General features: G+C 44.3%; 1 protein-coding gene across 4 annotated transcripts in view; it reads left to right on the forward strand.

Annotated features, from left to right (window-relative positions):
- Nucleotides 1-18,219, forward strand: part of LOC135554254 (myosin-10-like) — a 104,852-nt gene that overhangs the window by 25,964 nt on the left and 60,669 nt on the right. For 3 of the 4 annotated variants that reach the window (XR_010457667.1, XR_010457666.1, XM_064986426.1), the window contains exons 4-10: nucleotides 9,468-9,495; nucleotides 11,768-11,870; nucleotides 12,265-12,297; nucleotides 16,313-16,405; nucleotides 16,816-16,879; nucleotides 17,715-17,813; nucleotides 18,037-18,180. Coding sequence is in view for 2 of the 4 variants with exons in the window: in XM_064986426.1 (XP_064842498.1) it covers nucleotides 9,468-9,495; nucleotides 11,768-11,870; nucleotides 12,265-12,297; nucleotides 16,313-16,405; nucleotides 16,816-16,879; nucleotides 17,715-17,813; nucleotides 18,037-18,180 (564 nt within the window). In the remaining 2 variants the exon portion in view is untranslated. The remainder of the gene's footprint in view (nucleotides 1-9,467; nucleotides 9,496-11,767; nucleotides 11,871-12,264; nucleotides 12,298-16,312; nucleotides 16,406-16,815; nucleotides 16,880-17,714; nucleotides 17,814-18,036; nucleotides 18,181-18,219) is intronic. The other variant, XM_064986427.1, reaches the window with a different exon arrangement.

Genomic DNA, 18,219 nt, shown 5'->3' on the forward strand with positions numbered 1-18,219 from the left:
GACAAAACCTGGTAAAATACGTTTAAAAAAGGAGAAATGGCTCTAGAATTAGCACTGCGTTTGTTGGGGTTTTATGACTTCTTTTATGAAGCTAATTTAGAGAGCAGGATGAAGGATATGGAAAAAGAGTGTAGTATCCAGTTGAAGTGGTGGTGAGGCTGTTTTTTCATACCAGCTCTCACCCTGCCTCCCCTAGTCTGTGATCATATTTCACTAACTACAGACCCCATGTCAGAATATAATAGAGGTCGACTGATTATGATTTTTCAACACCGATACCGATTATTGGAGGACCAAAAAGCTGATACCGATTAATCGGCCGATTTCTTTAAAAAAATATATATAAATATTTTTTTAAACATTTATTTGTAATAATGACAATTACAACGATACTGAATAAAAACTTATTTTAACTTAATGTAATACATCAATAAAATCAATTTAGCCTCAAATAAATAATGAAACATGTTCAATTTGGTTTAAATAATGCAAAAACAAAGTGTTGGAGAAGAAAGTAAAAGTGCAATATGTGCAATGTAAGAAAGCTAACGTTTAAGTTCCTTGCTCAGAACATGAGAACATATGAAAGCTGGTGGTTCCTTTTAACATGAGTCTTCAATATTCCCAGGTAAGACGTTTTAGGTTGTAGTTATTATAGGAATTATAGGACTATTTCCCTCCTATACCATTTGTATTTCATTAACCTTTGACTATTGGATGTTCTTATAGGCACTTTAGTATTGCCAGTGTAACAGTATAGCTTCCGTCCCTCTCTTCGCTCCCCCTGGGCTCGAACCAGGAACACATTGACAACAGCCACCATCGAAGCAGCGTTACCCATGCAGAGCAAGGGAAACAACCACCCCAAGGCTCAGAGCGAGTGACATTTGAAACGCTATTAGCGCACACTAACTAGCCAGCCATTTCACTTCGGTTACACCAGCCTCATCTCGGGAGTTGATAGGCTTGAAGTCATAAACAGCGCAATGTTTGACGCACAACGAAGAGCTGCTGGCAAAACACACAAAAGTGCTGTTTGAATGAATATTTACGTGCGTGCTTCTGCCTACCACAGCTCAGTCAGATACTTAGATGCTTGTATGCTCAGTCAGATTATAGCAACGCAGGACACGCTAGATAATATCTAGTAAAATCATCAACCATGTGTAGTTAACTAGTGATTATGATTGATTGATTTTTTTTAAATAAGATTTTAATGCAAGCTAGCAACTTACCTTGGCTTACTGCATTCGCGTAACAGGCAGTCAGTCTCCTTGTGGAGTGCAACTGTCGTTATTGCGTTGCACTAGTTAACTGTAATGTTGCAAGATTGGATCCCCCGAACTGACAAGGTGAAAATATGTCGTTCTGCCCTTGAACGAGGCAGTTAACCCACCGTTCCTAGGCCGTCATTGAAAATAAGAATGTGTTCTTAACTGACTTGCCAAGTTAAGTAAAGATTAAATAAAGGTGTAAAAAAAAAATCGGTGTCCAAAAATACTGATTTCCAATTATGAAAACTTGAAATCGGCCCCAATTAATCGGCCATTCCGATTAATCGGTTAACCTCTAGAATATAACCATTATTTTATTTGACTTGTTTGAATTTTGAGTGGTGCAGCAGGAAGAGTGGAATGGAGTAGGCTACAATCCATACTTGGGCTCCACTGTACTTCTACGGTTCAAGATTAGGGAGGCTTGGACATGTTTTGGGGAGTAGATGGGAATGTTGAGAGATTAGGGGGCTAGTTGAGGGAGGGGGGGAGAGGTTGAGGGGGTAAAAGGGGTGGCCTGGGGGGGGGTGGCCTGGAATGTGTGGAATGAGTAGATTAATCTGTCTGGGGAATAAATTATTAGTGGAAAACGAATCCCCAGTCTGTCTCCTGCTGCGTGGCCCAGGGAGGAGACGAGGAGAGGGTTGTTTGTCTATTTAGACCTAGATGTAGACCTATGTACACCTACTCAGACGACACCATTCTGTATACCTCTGGCCCTTCTTTGGACACTGTGTTAACTAACTTCCAGACGAGCTTCAATGCCATACAACTCTCCTTCCGTGGCCTCCAACTGCTCTTAAATGTAAGTAAAACTAAATGCCCGCACCTGCTCGCCCTTCCAGCATCACTACTCTGGACGGCTCTGACTTAGAATACGTGGACAACTACAAATACGTGGGTGTCTGGTTAGACTGTAAACTCTCCTTCCAGACTCACATTAAGCATCTCCAATCCAAAATTAAATCTAGAATCAGCTTCCTATTTCGCAACAAAGCATCCTTCACTCATACTGCCAAACATACCCTCGTAAAACTGACCATCCTACCGATCCTCGACTTCGGCGATGTCATTATCTCAGCTCACTGGTCACCATAGTAGCACCCACCTGTAGCACGTGTAGCACGTGCTCCAGCAGGTATGTTTCACTGGTCACCCCGAAAGCCTTTCCTTCCAGTTCTCTGCTGCCAATGACTGGAACAAATTGCAAAAATCACTGAAGCTGGATACTCATATCTCTCTCACTAACTTTAAGCATCAGCTGTCAGAGCAGTTTACAGATCATTGCACCTGTACATAGCCCATCTGTAAATAGCCCACCCAACTACCTCATCCCCATATTGTTATTTATTTATTGATTTATTGCTCCTTTGCACCCAGTATCTCTACTTGCACATTCATTTTCTGCACATCTATCACTCCAGTGTTTAATTGCTAAATTATAATTATTTCGCGACTATGGCCTCTTTATTGCCTTACCTCCCTAATCTTACTTCATTTGCACACATTGCATATAGATTATTCTATTGTATTATTGACTGTACATTTATTCCATGTGTAACTCTGTGTTTGTGTCACACTGCTTTGCTTTATCTTGTCCAGGTCGCAGTTGCTTCTCTTTCATTCCCGTAGTTGTTGCATGCTGTGTGGAGCAACAGACAACAAGGCCAATGACATGTTTGTGTCTGCCCAACCATTATCTGAACTGTTGTATTTTGTTGGTAGGGGTATAGGTTCTCCCCTGGTTATAGTGAACTGTTCACTCTGAATTGATGGCAGGAGACTGACAGCTTGATTGTACTGAGATCAGCCTTCCTGAGCCTTCAGAAAGGAGTTTTCAGTAGTCCACAGCTTGATGGATGTATGGACTGATTTGACCCCTGATTTGACCTGTTAGGCCCAGGATAATGGTGGCTTGTAACTTCATTGGGAGGAAACAAAAAACTGTGCTGGAATTGCTGATTAATCGATCAAATCAAGGACCTGTGGGTCGCAAAAGAGCTTTTGTTTTATTTCTGAGTAATACTTTGGCTCTGTGGCATGGCTGCAGAGGGAGAGGGAGAGAAGGACTCTGTCAGAGGATGGAGAGAATAAGAGATGAGAGCAACAGTCAGGACAGAGGGAGAGAGATGAGCCAATAGAGTGTGAAATTGGTAGAACAATTTTCATTGGCCCCATCCTGGGTATGTGAAACTGGTACTCTAGGAAACGGCTAGGGACAGAGCATATATGGGCAGAACAGATGGATTCAGTCAGACAGCCCTCTGTGCATGGGAACAAGAGAGACAAAGTCAATGGTTTGATCAATATGTGGTGGCTGTTCAGAATGGAGGGGCTACTGGCTCACCTTTACCAGGCAATGGGTTGGGATCAGTTAGTTGATTGATATGAATGTATGGAGCCAATAGATTTCTCTTTCATATGATAATATCATTATTAGCCCTATAGTGAGTATAATAACACAATGCATACGAAATGAATGATTTTGTGGTAGGTATAAAGTATCTATCCTAAGTAATAAAGATAACTTTCCCCATTCACATAATGACCTTTAGCTGGCATGCTTTCTGAGCACGTGGAGATCATATGAGCCATGTATTACAGAATGACTTCAGCTTATTGGGTGTCTGGCTCTGTGCTCTGATTGTGAAATGCTTTTTGATAAATGGCCCACAGAGACGGGTAATTGAAGTCAGTATCCTATTTATTTATTTGGCTTTAGAAGATAATTAAAGATGATAAATGACCGTTTGAATGCCTAACCCTTCGTCATTGGAGAGGGAGTAAGGCAGGTGTCAATGAGAGAATATTAGATCAAGAGAAAACAGGAAGTAGGTAGAGACCAGCATACCATTTTATATCAGTGACTGGATCGACGACTCAATGGCTGAGGTCATCATTATCGCTGCCATTTTCAAAAACGCGATTGGTCTCTGATGTGAATCATATTCTAATCATGTATATCTGAGTTGATGTAGCTCGGTGTTGGGTGCTTCGATTCAAAGCGATCACAGCTACAAGGTCTGGTTGAAAATCAACATGACGTGGATGATAACCATCTGAATTTCATAGAAAGTTATTCTCATGAAAACCCAGTGAAAAGCTCTGTCACGGAGAGGAAGAGTAATCAAATTGGAGCTCTGGAGTCTGGTGTGTCGTCAGGAACCTGGCCAGTTCTACTCAGCAACCATGGATCATCTCTCCTGTTTTTGCTATTCTCATCAGACGCATACAAGTAGAAACAGACCGTGAGTCTCTGGGAGGAAAAAAGAGCACCACAGGTCAGAGAAATCGGAGAGCTGAACAATATGTTCATTTATCAGACTGACTCACCAGCAGCAGTTCACACTATAGTAACATAACAAAAGGTTGTGCCTATAACACCTGGTAGACATTCAGGTAGCCAGTCAGTCCTCTGATGGAAGGTGACCGACATGAACTACTTATCATTCCAACCATCATTTGAGTGGAAAGATGATCATCCGTAGAGTTATATTTGTTCCTGGGACTCATTGTTCAAATCTGTCATGAGGTCACAGTCCCAGACCTGTGGGCTTAATAAAACCATGTAAGCTCTTTATCTCCTGATCAAATATGGGCTTGGGCTGGGGAGCAATGTACCTATGACGCAGGGTCTAGCAGTGACAGCTGCCCTCTGTGGCTGTCCAGTCTGTTAGTCAGAGGGACATGGGGCTGGTAAGGTAAACACAGTGACCTTAAAGGGTATCCAATGGTGACCTTCAGTGTGGCTGAGTCACCCACAGGCCTCCTCACACTGACAACACCTCATACCATGGGCCACCAGGGTGAGTCTGAATGGAGCTGAGGCACAATGAGTTTTTAGGGAGTGAGGACAGAGCTATGACAGAGACACAGAGGGAGGGGGTTGCTATAGGACCAGACCTGTAACCAACACATACTAGCTCGTGTCCCTCTGATCCCTTTTGAGAATGCTCTGTTTAATCTATAACCATCCACTATGGCTGTCACAATGTCAGTTTTCAGCGTTTGCCACATACCTTTCTCTCCGAAAATTGCAATGGATTCATTAGCTATTCATGATGCACATGCACACAAAGAATCAGTGTGTCCTCACTTCACCCCTTTCCCACTCTCTCCCTGGCTCAAAGCGTCGTCCCCAGGGTGGGTAGATTTAGGGGCGTCAGGCAGGCTGCTGGTTCAGCAGACAGTGTAGGGGATACGCTCTGCTGGCGACAGAGACCACTCACAGCGTGGTTGTTTGTAATGCCGGGGCTACACAGACATAAAGTTGGCTTGTCACATTAAAATATCAGTGTAACCTACAGCAGAGGGGCTGTGAAATCAAACCCATTCAGAGATTGGGGAGCACAGCAATACTGGTTAGATATAGATGGAGGTGGTAAGAGGTGTTGGTATTTGTGGAGGGGTCATTCCTCCCATTGATATTAATGTTCAGGAATTCAAGGTACAATTGAAGTCAGAAGTTTACATACACCTTTGACAAATACATTTTAACTCACAATTCTTGACATTTAATCTGAGTAAAAATTCCCTGTCTTAGGTCAGTTAGAATCACCACTTTATTTTAAGAATGTGAAATGTCAGAATAATAGTAGAGAGAATGATTTAATTTCAGCTTTTATTTCTTTCATCACATTCCCAGTGGATCAGAAGTTTGCATACACACTCAATTAGTATTTGGTAGCATTGTCTTTACATTGTTTAACTTAGGGCAAACGTTTCGGGTAACCTTCCACAATAATTTGGGTGTATTTTGGCCCATTCCTCCTGACAGAGCTGGTGTAACTGAGTCAGGTTTGTAGGCCTCCTTTGCTCACACACGCTATTTCAGTTCTGCCCAGAAATTTTCGATAGGATTGAGGTCAGGGCTTTGTGATGGCCACTCCAATACCTGGACTTTGCTGTCCTGAAGCTGTTTTGCCACAACTTTGGAAGTATTCTTGGGGTCATTGTCCATTTGGAAGACCCATTTGTGACCGAGCTTTAACTTCCTGACTGATGTCTTGAGATGTTGCTTCAACGTATCCACATAATTTTCCTGTATCATGATGACATATTTTGTGAAGTGCACCAATCCCTCCTGCAGCAAAGCACCCCCACAATATGATGCTGCCACCCCCGTGCTCACAGTTGGGATGGTGTTCTTCGGCTTGCAAGCCTCCCCTTTTTTCCTCCAAACATAACAATGGTCATTATGGCCAAATAGTTCTATTGGTTTCATCAGACCAGAGGACATTTCTCCAAAAAGTACAATATTTGTCCCCATGTGCATTTGTAAACTGTAGTCTGTCTTTTTTATGGCGGTTTTGGAGCTGTGGCTTCTTCCTTGCTGAGCGGCCTTTCAGGTTATGTCGATATAGGACTTGTTTTACTGTGGATATAGATACGTTTGTACCTGTTTCCTTCAGCATCTTCACAAGGTCCTTTGCTGTTGTACTGGGATTGATTTGCACTTTTCGCACCAAAGTATGTTCATCTCCAGGAGACAGAATGCGTCTCCTTCCTGAGCGGTATGACGGCTGCGTGGTCCCATGGTGTTTATACTTGCGTACAGATGAACGTGGTACCTTCAGGCATTTGGAAATTGCTTCCAAGGAAGAACCAGACTTGTGGAGGTCTACAATTTCTTTTCTGAGGTCTTGGCTGATTTCTTTTGATTTTCCCATGATGTCAAGCAAAGAGGCACTGAGTTTGAAGGTAGGTCCACAGGTACACCTCCAATTGACTCAAATTATGTCAATTAGCCTTTCAGAAGCTTCTAAAGCCATGACATCATCTTATGGAATTTTCCAACCTGTTTAAAGGCACAGTCAACTTAGTGTATGTACTTCTGACCCACTGGAATTGTGATACAGTGAATTATAAGTGAAATAATCTGTCTGTAAACAATTGTTGGAGAAATGACTTACCAAAACTATAGTTTGTTAGAAATACATTTGTGGAGTGGTTGAAAAACAAGTTTTAATGACTCCAACCTAAGTGTATGTAAACTTCCGACTTCAACTGTACGTTTGGAGGATTTCCACAGGAAATGAAACCACCTCTGTATAATAACTCAAGGCGAGACCCAGATGCAGACGGTTGGAGTCTTAGATGTTCAATAATCAAAAAGGAGTAGGCAAGAGAAAGGTTGTGGACGGGCAAAAGGTCAAAACCAGATCAGAGTCCAGGAGGTACAGAGAGGCAGGCAGGTTCGAGGTCAAGGCAGGCAGAATGGTCAGGCAGTCCAAAAACAGGCAAGGGACAAAACCGGGAGGACTAGAAGAAGGAGAAAGAGCAAAAGCAGGAGAAAGGGGAAAAACCGCTGGTTGACTTGGACATACAAGATGAACTGGCACAGAGAGACAGGAAACACAGGGGTAAATACACTGGGGAAAATGAGTGACACCTGGAGGTGGTGGAGACAATAATGAGGACAGGTGAAACGAATCAGGGTGTGACACTGTCTATCTTCCACAGGAATGTTGAGGACTCCGTCCTTACAGCGTCAGAATGTTGTCTGCATTATAGGAGAAAAGGTTATCCAAACACAGAGGGGCCTCCGTGGCTATGATGTTTGTCCACATTACAAGATGTTTCCATCTGGACTCAAATAGCTTCCTACCCAGAGACCCTCATTGAGTTGACTCTGTGTGTTACATCCCTCCGGATGATATACCTTCTGGTGTCACTGTGTCATGTCAGCTATGTCACCTATCCCCAAATAACTTTGTGATTTAATTTCCCATACATTCAAGGATTGAGAGAGTGCCTGTCACATCATTCCGACAGGTCCTGTTCCATTACATTTTTGGGGCTGATATTCACTCAGATATACTTGCATGCCTCCACAACACCCACTAAAGAGCTTCATCAGAGTCAATCTATGGAGTTGAGTTACTGTGTGTCCAGTCCACAGAGCAGGTTCTTGGTAGAGGAGATGGTGAATAGATGCTGAGTCATGAGTGGGCTGAGGGGGTGAATAATGAGAGGCAAAAGGAGAATCATGAGGATAGCAGCTGCAGCAGGTATTTGTCTGGCATTTCTCTGGCAGAGCACTGATCTATCTAGCATCTGTCTCTATCTATGCTTCTAACCCTGGTCCTGGACAGCTACCCTCCTGTAGGCTTTTACTACAACCCCAGTTGTAACCTTGCTGATTCAGCTTTTCAACCAGCTAATTATTAGAATCAGGTGTGCTTGATTAGGGTTGGAGCAAAAACCTGGACGCGGGCTCTCCAGGAACAGGGTTGGAACAGGACCTTTGGTCTAATGCTTTAATATTTCATCATTTATGCCCGCTGAATTCAATTTGTAAGTCGCTCTGGATAAGAGCGTCTGCTAAATGACTTAAATGTAAATGTAATATTCATTAATGAATAGGCCTGTTTAATTTTGTCTGGCTTGCCGTTCCAAATGAAATGGAATATTGATTTAATTTAGTAGCCCCCAATTGTAGCTAGCTAGGGATCTTATCATACCGCCGTTGGCAGAATAAAAGGTTATGGAAACATTATTATGCACAAGTTTCAGAGCACCTGTATATCCAGCTACATCTGAGACTTAGGCCCAGTACTCTTTAACCTCATCCGTTGCCTGTGTTTACTGGATTAAACACTTGCCTTGCAGCGTGGAGAAAGACGCTTGCCAAGTTGGCGGCTTTCATCTGGGTTTCCCTGTAACTGGGTGTTCAACTTTAGTAGTTCTGTTGTATTGAATATCTTGTTTTTCAATATATGGATGAAATTAGGGCATGATTTGATAATATCAAGCACCTCCTCAACCACAGAGGCAGGGTGTCAGAGCAGTCCTCTGTGGATCCTAGGATTTGTAGTCTACATGGCTGCCCTCAGAGTTTAGGACTAGGCATGTCCAATCTGCTATGGATCGAAATCTCTTTTGAAATGAAAGACGTGTTAAGATCTGACCCTGACACAGCATGACTGTCTCTCATACAGCTAGAGTCTTTATGAATGGGCTGTAAGGCTGATCTGATCACAGTCCTCAGTGTCTGCTGGGGCAGAACAGGACCACACTGTCACTGCAGGCCAGGGGACTCCTGTTGACATAAACACTGCATGGGGTGGGGGTGTTCATTTCTTGTCTGGATGTCATGAAATTGTGTGTGTGTGTGTGTGTGTGTGTGTGTGCGCACTATCTGTATTGGAATAGGCTGATTCTGACTCTGTCTTTTTGTTTTTTCCCCCACAGATCGTGAAGACCAATCAATCCTTTGCACGTGAGTATCCTACTACTCTGTTGGGATCATTTCTCTAGACATCCTTTCCACTCACATTTCACTGAAACATTTTCCAACAGGTGTAGACCTTACTTTACCGTACCAAGCCCTTAACCAAGCCCTTAACCAACAATGCAGTTCAAGAAATAGAGTAAAGACACTATTTCCTCAATAAACTAAAGTATAAAATAAAAAGTAACACAATAAGATTACATAACAATAACGAGGCTATAATACAGGGGGTACCGGTACCGAGTCAATGTGCAGGGGTACAGGTTAGTCGAGGTAATCAAATGGTGGTAATGACATTGACTAAATTTAACATATCAAAAAATGTGTTGTGTGTATGTTTCAGTGTTCCACATCAGAGGTGTATTATCAGCCCAAACCTTTATCTAAACTGCATCATGCTAATGCACCTGATGACGCCTGAGGATGTTCTCAGAGGCCTCTGCTCTGCTGCGTCAGTATGCTAGCTGTCCTGCTCCTGAAACATTACCTCATTAAACTGCCCAGTAAGGAAAACAGATCGCCTCAGCCCGCCAAGTCCTGCTCTGACACCATCTCTCAAAGAGGACTCAGAGGGTAGATGTTTTTTTTTTAAGGTGGGCCGATTCCAGAGGAGACTCAGCGGCATTATGAGCTGGAAAAGTAACCTGTCTGGCACTGAGACTGATGTGGCTGAGGGTCTCAGTGACGTGCCCCCTCTTTTCCTTGAGTTCACATTTGGAGATTTCCACCATGCAGAATTGCACCCCCAGTTACTCCTTTCAGATTTACAGTCGAGCTCTTAGACTCGGGGAAGAAGGCAGAACAAGCCTACAGTATGTGGGAGTGAAGTGGGCAGCATTAGCATCTGTTAGTTGGTCAGAATGGGAGTTATACTGAAGTGATTAGCAAGGTCCTGCCATACTGCTGGTTCTCAATTATGGACTAGATCTAAAAAGCTTTATGATGTAGTTATGGAACTGAGTTGGCCTTTGAGCAACTTTGTGCAGAGGGAGTTATGAGTGTGGTTTGGTACACCGTCTTCAAACAATTACACCCCCTGTTGGCCAGGATGCTACTTGCCGAGTTCTTGAGTGCTATATGCCAATGATCTCATTTAGACCCTCCCATTATCACAGAAATAAGCACACCAATCTTACACCATCTTATAAAGTTGTCATGTCCAATCAGAAACCTACTCTGTTGTACTATCTGAGAGAGAATCCAGTCTCCCTGTCATTGAAAACCAGTGAGAATTGGTTTACATGCCAGTGCACATGATGATTAAGTAATTTGGTTTACAGAACAGGAAGTGATCCACTGGGCCACAGACCTGTGGAATCTCTCACCTTAAGAGTGTGACACTGATGCAGGAGTCACAGGCCTCACACACTGATGACCTGGCTACCTTGTGCTTGAACAAGAAGAGTGACTAATACAGAAAGTCAGTCTGCTTGGAATGAAGAAAAGTCGGTCCCCATGACCAAATCTGATGTTGTCATTTCAACCTAAAACATCTCACTGTTCTCACAATTGTAATGTGACATCAAATGAATCTGAAATGGCATTTGATTAACATATATTACACTATACCCCCATATCACCCATATACAAAGTGTAGAGGAGGAGACTCACATTGCACTCTGGCCATTTATCCATTAAGCCAGCATTCTGTGTGGAGAGCTAATAGCTGGCTATGGTAAAGCCACGGGTATGTGGCTGTGTGCTGGTTCTGGAGGGGAGGGAGAGTTGGGTCCTGGCGGAGCTGTGGATGTCCCTGTCATTAGAGCCGAGCCAAAAGCAGAGCCTAGAAACCCTGGAGACCTGCCCACCCAACCACAGGACCCTGGAGTTAAAATCAGACCGAGCAGAGCAGGCAAAACAAACAACAGCATCAGACTCTCTCTAGTCTATAGTATGTCCCCGGGCTGAGCAGAGACATCCCATCTGACATGATGAGCCTATGGGCTGGGCTGGGTCGTTTATGTCTTTTGACTGTACTTGGTTGAGATTATATGTGGAAGCCTTCCAGGAAGCTTGGCTCTGTCTGGCAACTAAATGCACAGTTATAACAGTAGACAAAGGGTTATATAAGGATTTGCTGGAAGTTTTCAACAGTGCTGAAATGTTATTTATTTTATGAGGCCTGCTTGGTAGTAGACTAGACCAGTTTCTTTGCTCTCCCTCATCCCTCTACCCCACCCCCCTCTCTCTCTCCCCATCCTCTCTTCCTCCTCTGTTTAATCTGATATGTATTGGTCCTGTCTGTCTCCTCCTCACACAGAGGCGAGTCGGGTGCCGGCAAGACAGAAAACACCAAAAAGGTCATCCAGTACCTGGCCCACGTCGCCTCGTCACACAAAGGACGCAAAGACCACAACATTCCTGTGAGTGTTTCCATTCCCTCCTTCCCTGTTCCCTTCCAGAACTCTTCCTGTTAAACCCTCCAATGTGCCCATGCCGGACCCAAAGGCCGAGGCTTTACCACAGTGTGTACTCAACTGACTTCTAAATGTGTTCTAGTTTAATGACCCTGATGCTAATGGCTAACGCCTGAACCTGAACGGTCTCCTCTCCAGCTCTGTGGTGCTCAGTGCCACTCTGTCAGAGCCTAATGTTAACAGGATAATGTTAGCAGGATAATGTTAGCAGGATAATGTTAGCAGGATAATGTTAGCAGGATAATGTTAGCCACCAGTAGGTTCACTGCTTATGGCTTGTGTTTGACCTATGCACCTCCAGGTCTAACCCTTCCCTTTGTTTATGATCTAAAACAAACAGCCAGAATCCCCTAAAGCGTTGAACAAGCTCCAGGCAAGTGCTTCCCCACTTTCTAAAACACTTGTGCTCAGTTTGGATGTTTTTGCATGCCCTTCCCGAAATCAAACTGTACTGTCTTTTCCCATGAACTTATCTCTGCTGGTATATGTGGTAATTGTTTGTGCTGGCAAAACGTTTAAGTCTGCTATCAAACCGACAGACTTGTATTACATTATGTTTTATCAGTTGTTTTAGGTTTATTTTAAGGAAATGCCCAACAGTGTCAACATACAGTAAGCCTTAAAAAGGGAAACAAATATTTTGTCATTTGAAACACAGTGGCTGTTAATTTGCAGTGACCTTACAATAACTAACCCCATTATGCATGTGCTTTTTGTGGTTAGGTTCTAGTCATATTTATTTTTGTCATTCCCACTTTGAATGTCCATGGCAATGAGAGGATTTGGTGTGAACTGTGAAATCCCATCAGACTGTGGCTCTCCAAACCCTCTTCCACAACAGCCCTCTAATATCTCAACCATTCTCCTTTATTCATGCTAGCTTTTCATTGGATTAGCTCAGAAAGCCTTTGTCATAGCTTCAAATACCTTTCATGCACGGTTAATGCCCACGACCACACGAATACGGTTTGTGTCCATAATAACACCTGACTACTCATTCACACACAGTGGATTCCTGTCCTACAGTTAATTCTGTGAGTAGCTGTTGCTTTTGATTGTTCCTAATCAATAAGCACATGTTGGGTCAGTGATGTGGGAATGCTGTGACCATCGCGATCCTCACTTGGACATCTTGGGAGAATAAAATGAAGCTACTATTGTCTCTCTGCTGCATAACATGGGCATGCTTCAGTAACAATGGAGGCTCACCTGGGACTAATACACCATGCAGAATGTTTCAGCTTGATTCATGATCCACTGTTCCCACACAGAGACTTCTAACATTACAGCATTCTTTCCAACTGAAATCCACTGTGGATTCTTCTGAGTGTAAATGAGATATTTACTGGCCCTCATTGTCCCCCCACTCAGTTTGCCCAGGAGCTATTTTTCTTTCCCAAAACCTTTTTCCCCCCTCAGTAAAGCTATGCTTTGCTGAAGCAGATGCTGCTATGATTAAACCCCCCCCCCCCCCAAAAAAAAAGTACACTCACCCAGGCTGTGTATATGTACTACACAGTGTTGATGTGTGGCGATATCCTGGCTGTAACTCTGTACCTGGGTCCCTGTGCCAGAATACACCAGTCCACTACAGCTCACTGCTCTCCCACACCACGCTGCCTCTGTGTCCAGTTAGGATCCCTATGAGCACGGGCCAGAGGAATGTGGAGCGAGGGGATGATGGGAGGGAGGAGAGGGCAGGCTGGGGTCCAAGTAGCAGCTCTGATAGAAGAGGCTAGGGTCCAAGTAGCAGCTCTGAGAGAAGAGTGGGCCCCAGACACCCAGTTGCCAGGAACTTGGGGCTTTTTTGTGGGGCAGAGCAGTGGAAGTATTGCATTGATCTGATATAATGTGTGTGCATTAGGGAGGTAGGGAGGTATTGTGCAGTGTAGTAGGTAAAGGATAAGAGAGGGAGTGAAAATGTCCACATCACCCTTCCCTAGCGTCCAGCCATCAGGAGAGAGAGGTTTGACTATAGCAGCTCTCTGACTCTGATCCAGACAGTGGGAGGAGGAACTCAATACCCCCATGTGATCTGTACAGTTTCGATCTGATTTCCACCCTGAGTTGAAATCCTGAAAGAAAAATAGTCGTGTTCTGTCCCGCCAGGCACCCCGACTCCAGTCTCATTCCTGGAAATGATTTATATGTGGAGTCATTGGGGCTAATTAAACACAAGCAACCCCGATGATGCTCCCATCTATTACATTGACATGTTGAACTATTCAGAAAACATTTAGTCAAGAATGTGTCTTGTCTGGAACCAGGGGTTTAGTGTATGTATGCTCTGTAGTGCGTTTCTCAAACTCTAGAAACCTGAGTTATAGGATGTGCTTCAGGGTTGGCTGCGACACATCTACACGGTAGAGGCTGCAGTATGTTTAAGTGGGCCAGACCCCAGTCCTTCTGGTAGCAGCCCTACTTCTCTCTGCACCACTCTCTCACTCACCCGTATGTAGGCTGAGCCTGTCCCACATATCTGTGGTGGGGCTGGGCAGCGCTACCCCCCAACCTTTAAAATCACAGAAAACTCTGGCCCACTGGGTCATCAAAAACCAGGCCCCAGTGTCCCATCACCGTAGAGAAACCAGGGCGGTACAGGCTGACTGGTTGCAGTGCTATTTCTGTTGTGCCCACAGAGCCAGCGCCCTGGTTAGAGCGGGTAAAGTGGGCGAGGTGCGTGGTGGTGGAATGCCCCCACCGCTCGAGGATTTGGGAAGTAGCCACCGCCCCGTCACAGCAGTGCCTCCCGGAAGTGGAGGGTGCATGTGAGCAGCGTCACAACCACAGGAATGTTCTCACCACCCCACAATCTCACTTTAGTTACTTCAGGCAGTGCTGCTTTTTACCCTCTGTCCTCTCTGTATGTGGGGAAGAAGTAGACTAGTGGCCCCTCAAACCCTGTGAGACAGTTGGCTGTGCCCTGTGGTTGGCTATGCCCTGTGGTTGGCTATGCCCTGTGGTTGGCTATGCCCTGTGGTTGGCTATGCCCTGTGGTTGGCTATGCCCTGTAGCTGGCTATGCCCTGTGGTTGGCTATGCATTGTGGTTGGCTATGCCCTGTGGTTGGCTATGCCCTGTGGTTGGCTATGCCCTGTGGTTGGCTATGCCCTGTGGTTGGCTATGCCCTGTGGTTGGCTATGCCCTGTGGTTGGCTATGCCCTGTGGCTGGCTATGCCCTGTGGCTGGCTATGCCCTGTGGTTGGCTATGCCCTGTGGTTGGCTATGCCCTGTGGCTGGCTATGCCCTGTGGTTGGCTATGCCCTCTGGTTGGCTATGCCCTGTGGTTGGCTATGCCCTGTGGTTGGCTATGCTCCGTGGTTGGCTATGCCCTCCAACCTGTGATGGACATGACCAGCATATAAACAGCATATAAACCTCTGTCTATATGATTCATACAGTAGGCTTGTATTCGCTCTGCTCAATAGCTCGAATTGATTAGTTGGTGTATGTTTTGACATAATATTATTAAACTGTATAATATAATAAACAAAATAATATTTAGATGTTAATATGAGCATAACACGACCGCGTAACGGTTTTCTTGACTTGGAGGAGAGGCGGACCAAAATGCAGCGTGGTTTCTATTCATGGTTCTTTAATAAAGACTCTACACATGAACGAACAAACTAACAAAACAAGAAACGTGAAAACCCAAAACAGCCCTATCTGGTGCAAACACAGAGACAGGAACAATCACCCACAAAACCCAACACCAAACAGGCTACCTAAATATGGTTCCCAATCAGAGACAATGACTACACCTGCCTCTGATTGAGAACCATATCAGGCCAAACATAGAAATAGACAAACTAGACACACAACATAGAATGCCCACTCAGATCACACCCTGACCAAACAACACATAGAAACATACAGAGCAAACTATGGTCAGGGTGTGACAGAACGCCACATCTGATTTAAGAGCATTATGATCAGGCCCTTCGAGGAGGATTCTAGTGCTGCACCATTTTGTGTTCAGTCAAACAAAAATAATTGTTCTCTCCAAAGCCTGGTATTGATATTAAGGAATGCATTATTAAAGCCTCAGTCAAGAGTGCACTGAATCTTCCGTCTTGCAGATGAGCTGAACCATATGGTTTACATTTAGTGTTTCTCAACATTGTATGAAATAATTGGGTACCATGTCGTCTTACTGACATCATACTTTTAATGGGTTATTCATTCAGTAGAAATATAGCAGAGGTCTACTGCATAACAGAGGCTCCATTCTCACACTCTTTTTACTTCCCATGTCCACCCTGTGGTGAAAGCAAAGACACTTGTCCATACCGATTTAATACATCTTTCATTAGCGGTTCATGGCTGGTTTAGGTGGTGGCGGTATTAACTGGCTCTATATCACTCAGTTTCTCCCTCACTTTACAGGGTGAGCTGGAACGGCAGCTTCTGCAAGCCAACCCCATCCTTGAATCCTTTGGCAATGCCAAGACGGTGAAAAATGACAACTCGTCACGTTTCGTAAGTTTTTAAAAAGCTACACTTGGATACAAATGGTCTTGAATGTGACAGCTGTACTGTATGTTTTATGTACACATTTGTAGACGGTCTATAAACGGTCCCTCTGTGTAAATAGGTATTGTAGGACCTGGCTCTCCAGAATACAGTGAAGAAGTGTGTGAGGGGGAACACTATCTGCTAAAGAGCACGGCAATGTGCTTTCCATGTTCCATAATCCTGGCATACACACACACACACACACACACACAGTGTATCCCCACTTCCGACCAGACCTGACATTCTATGTCACGGATGTCTGCAGAAGTGATACTGTTGACTCAGTGGGGACTGTGTTTTGGGCTCACAGAGGCCTACAATGTCACACAATGTTTAGAACTGCTGCCTTACACATTTTGTATCCTTCCCTACAGGGCAAGTTCATCAGAGTCAACTTTGACGTGACCGGCTACATTGTTGGGGCCAATATCGAGACCTGTATCCTCAAAGATGGGAAACTGGGAAGTGAAGGGGGAGGGGATGCAGGAGCCTGCAGATGTACATACATAGTCGGGGTTTGGCTCAAGGGGCTCTGGGATTTGTGCCACACTTCAATGCAGAGTGCTCACCAGATAGTGGATAGACTTAGGTTCTTAGAGCTAGATATATTCATACTCAGCCTTTGTTTATTCATGTTTAGGTTGACTTTGGAGAATACTGGTTTTCGTTTTCTAAGATTGAATTATATCTGGTCGTTATGCTTGTGAGATGTCAAATTTATGTCCCTCAAGAATAGCATGTTGTGCAAGATTTGGCGTTGCAGAAAGTATGATTTATAAAGCAGTGTGATGTGTGCTATACAGGCATTCCTCTTTCTGAGATGGTGGTAGTCAAGGTTTCTGGAAACACTGACTAAATAGCAACCCACTCAGTGGGCATTTCAGTCTCCTGTAAAACTAAGGTCCAGTGATGTGCACAGTTGAGCTCTTGCCTGAAGCCCAAAATGGTCGCTCTTTAGACAAAACACCCTATATTCAGACACAAGTGATCAGAAACACATGACTTTACCGTTTTAGGGCCAGCAAATTATGCACAGTATCTCTAGATTGGGACGGCATTTAACATATTAAAGTCTATTGAGATTGGCATTAACAGAAATTAACACTTATTATTTTACAGTATATCATACCAGTATAGCAAGAAGCAGCAATTCATACCAATCCATTGTATGTTTGAGAAGATTCTGCTTGGCATGGCACAATAACCAGTAAGCCATTTACCAGCACAGGAATGATGGCATTGCTCCTTTGGACCTTGACTCCCTGACTACCAGACCTCCTGGAGAAGTCCAGGGCCGTTCGCCAGGCCAAAGACGAGAGGACCTTCCATGTCTTCTACCAGCTTCTGGCAGGAGCCGGGGAGCACCTCAAAAGTCAGTATCTTATACACCATTCCAATTATAATGATTGTCAGTAGTGTCTCCTGCAAGAAGAATCACAACTAGTCTATTCTTTTCAGTTTGTCAGTGCTCTGCGCCAGAAATGGCTCGACCAGAAATAATACCATTTCATTATTTCTCCTCATGTTATAAGTCTTGGCTGTTCTGTTATTACTACTGGTTTTTGATTTGTCTCCCCCTACCCCTCTCCTTTCAGCCGACCTGCTCCTGGAGGGCTTCAACAACTACCGCTTCCTGTCCAATGGCAACATTACCATCCCTGGCCAGCAGGACAAGGACAACTTCCAGGAGACCATGGATGCCATGCACATCATGAGCTTCTCCCATGAGGAGATTGTATGTGAGTACACACGCTAGACCATACATGTCGTATCAATGT

Source organism: Oncorhynchus masou, chromosome 14 (assembly GCF_036934945.1).
Source record: "Oncorhynchus masou masou isolate Uvic2021 chromosome 14, UVic_Omas_1.1, whole genome shotgun sequence".
NCBI lineage: Eukaryota > Metazoa > Chordata > Actinopteri > Salmoniformes > Salmonidae > Oncorhynchus > Oncorhynchus masou.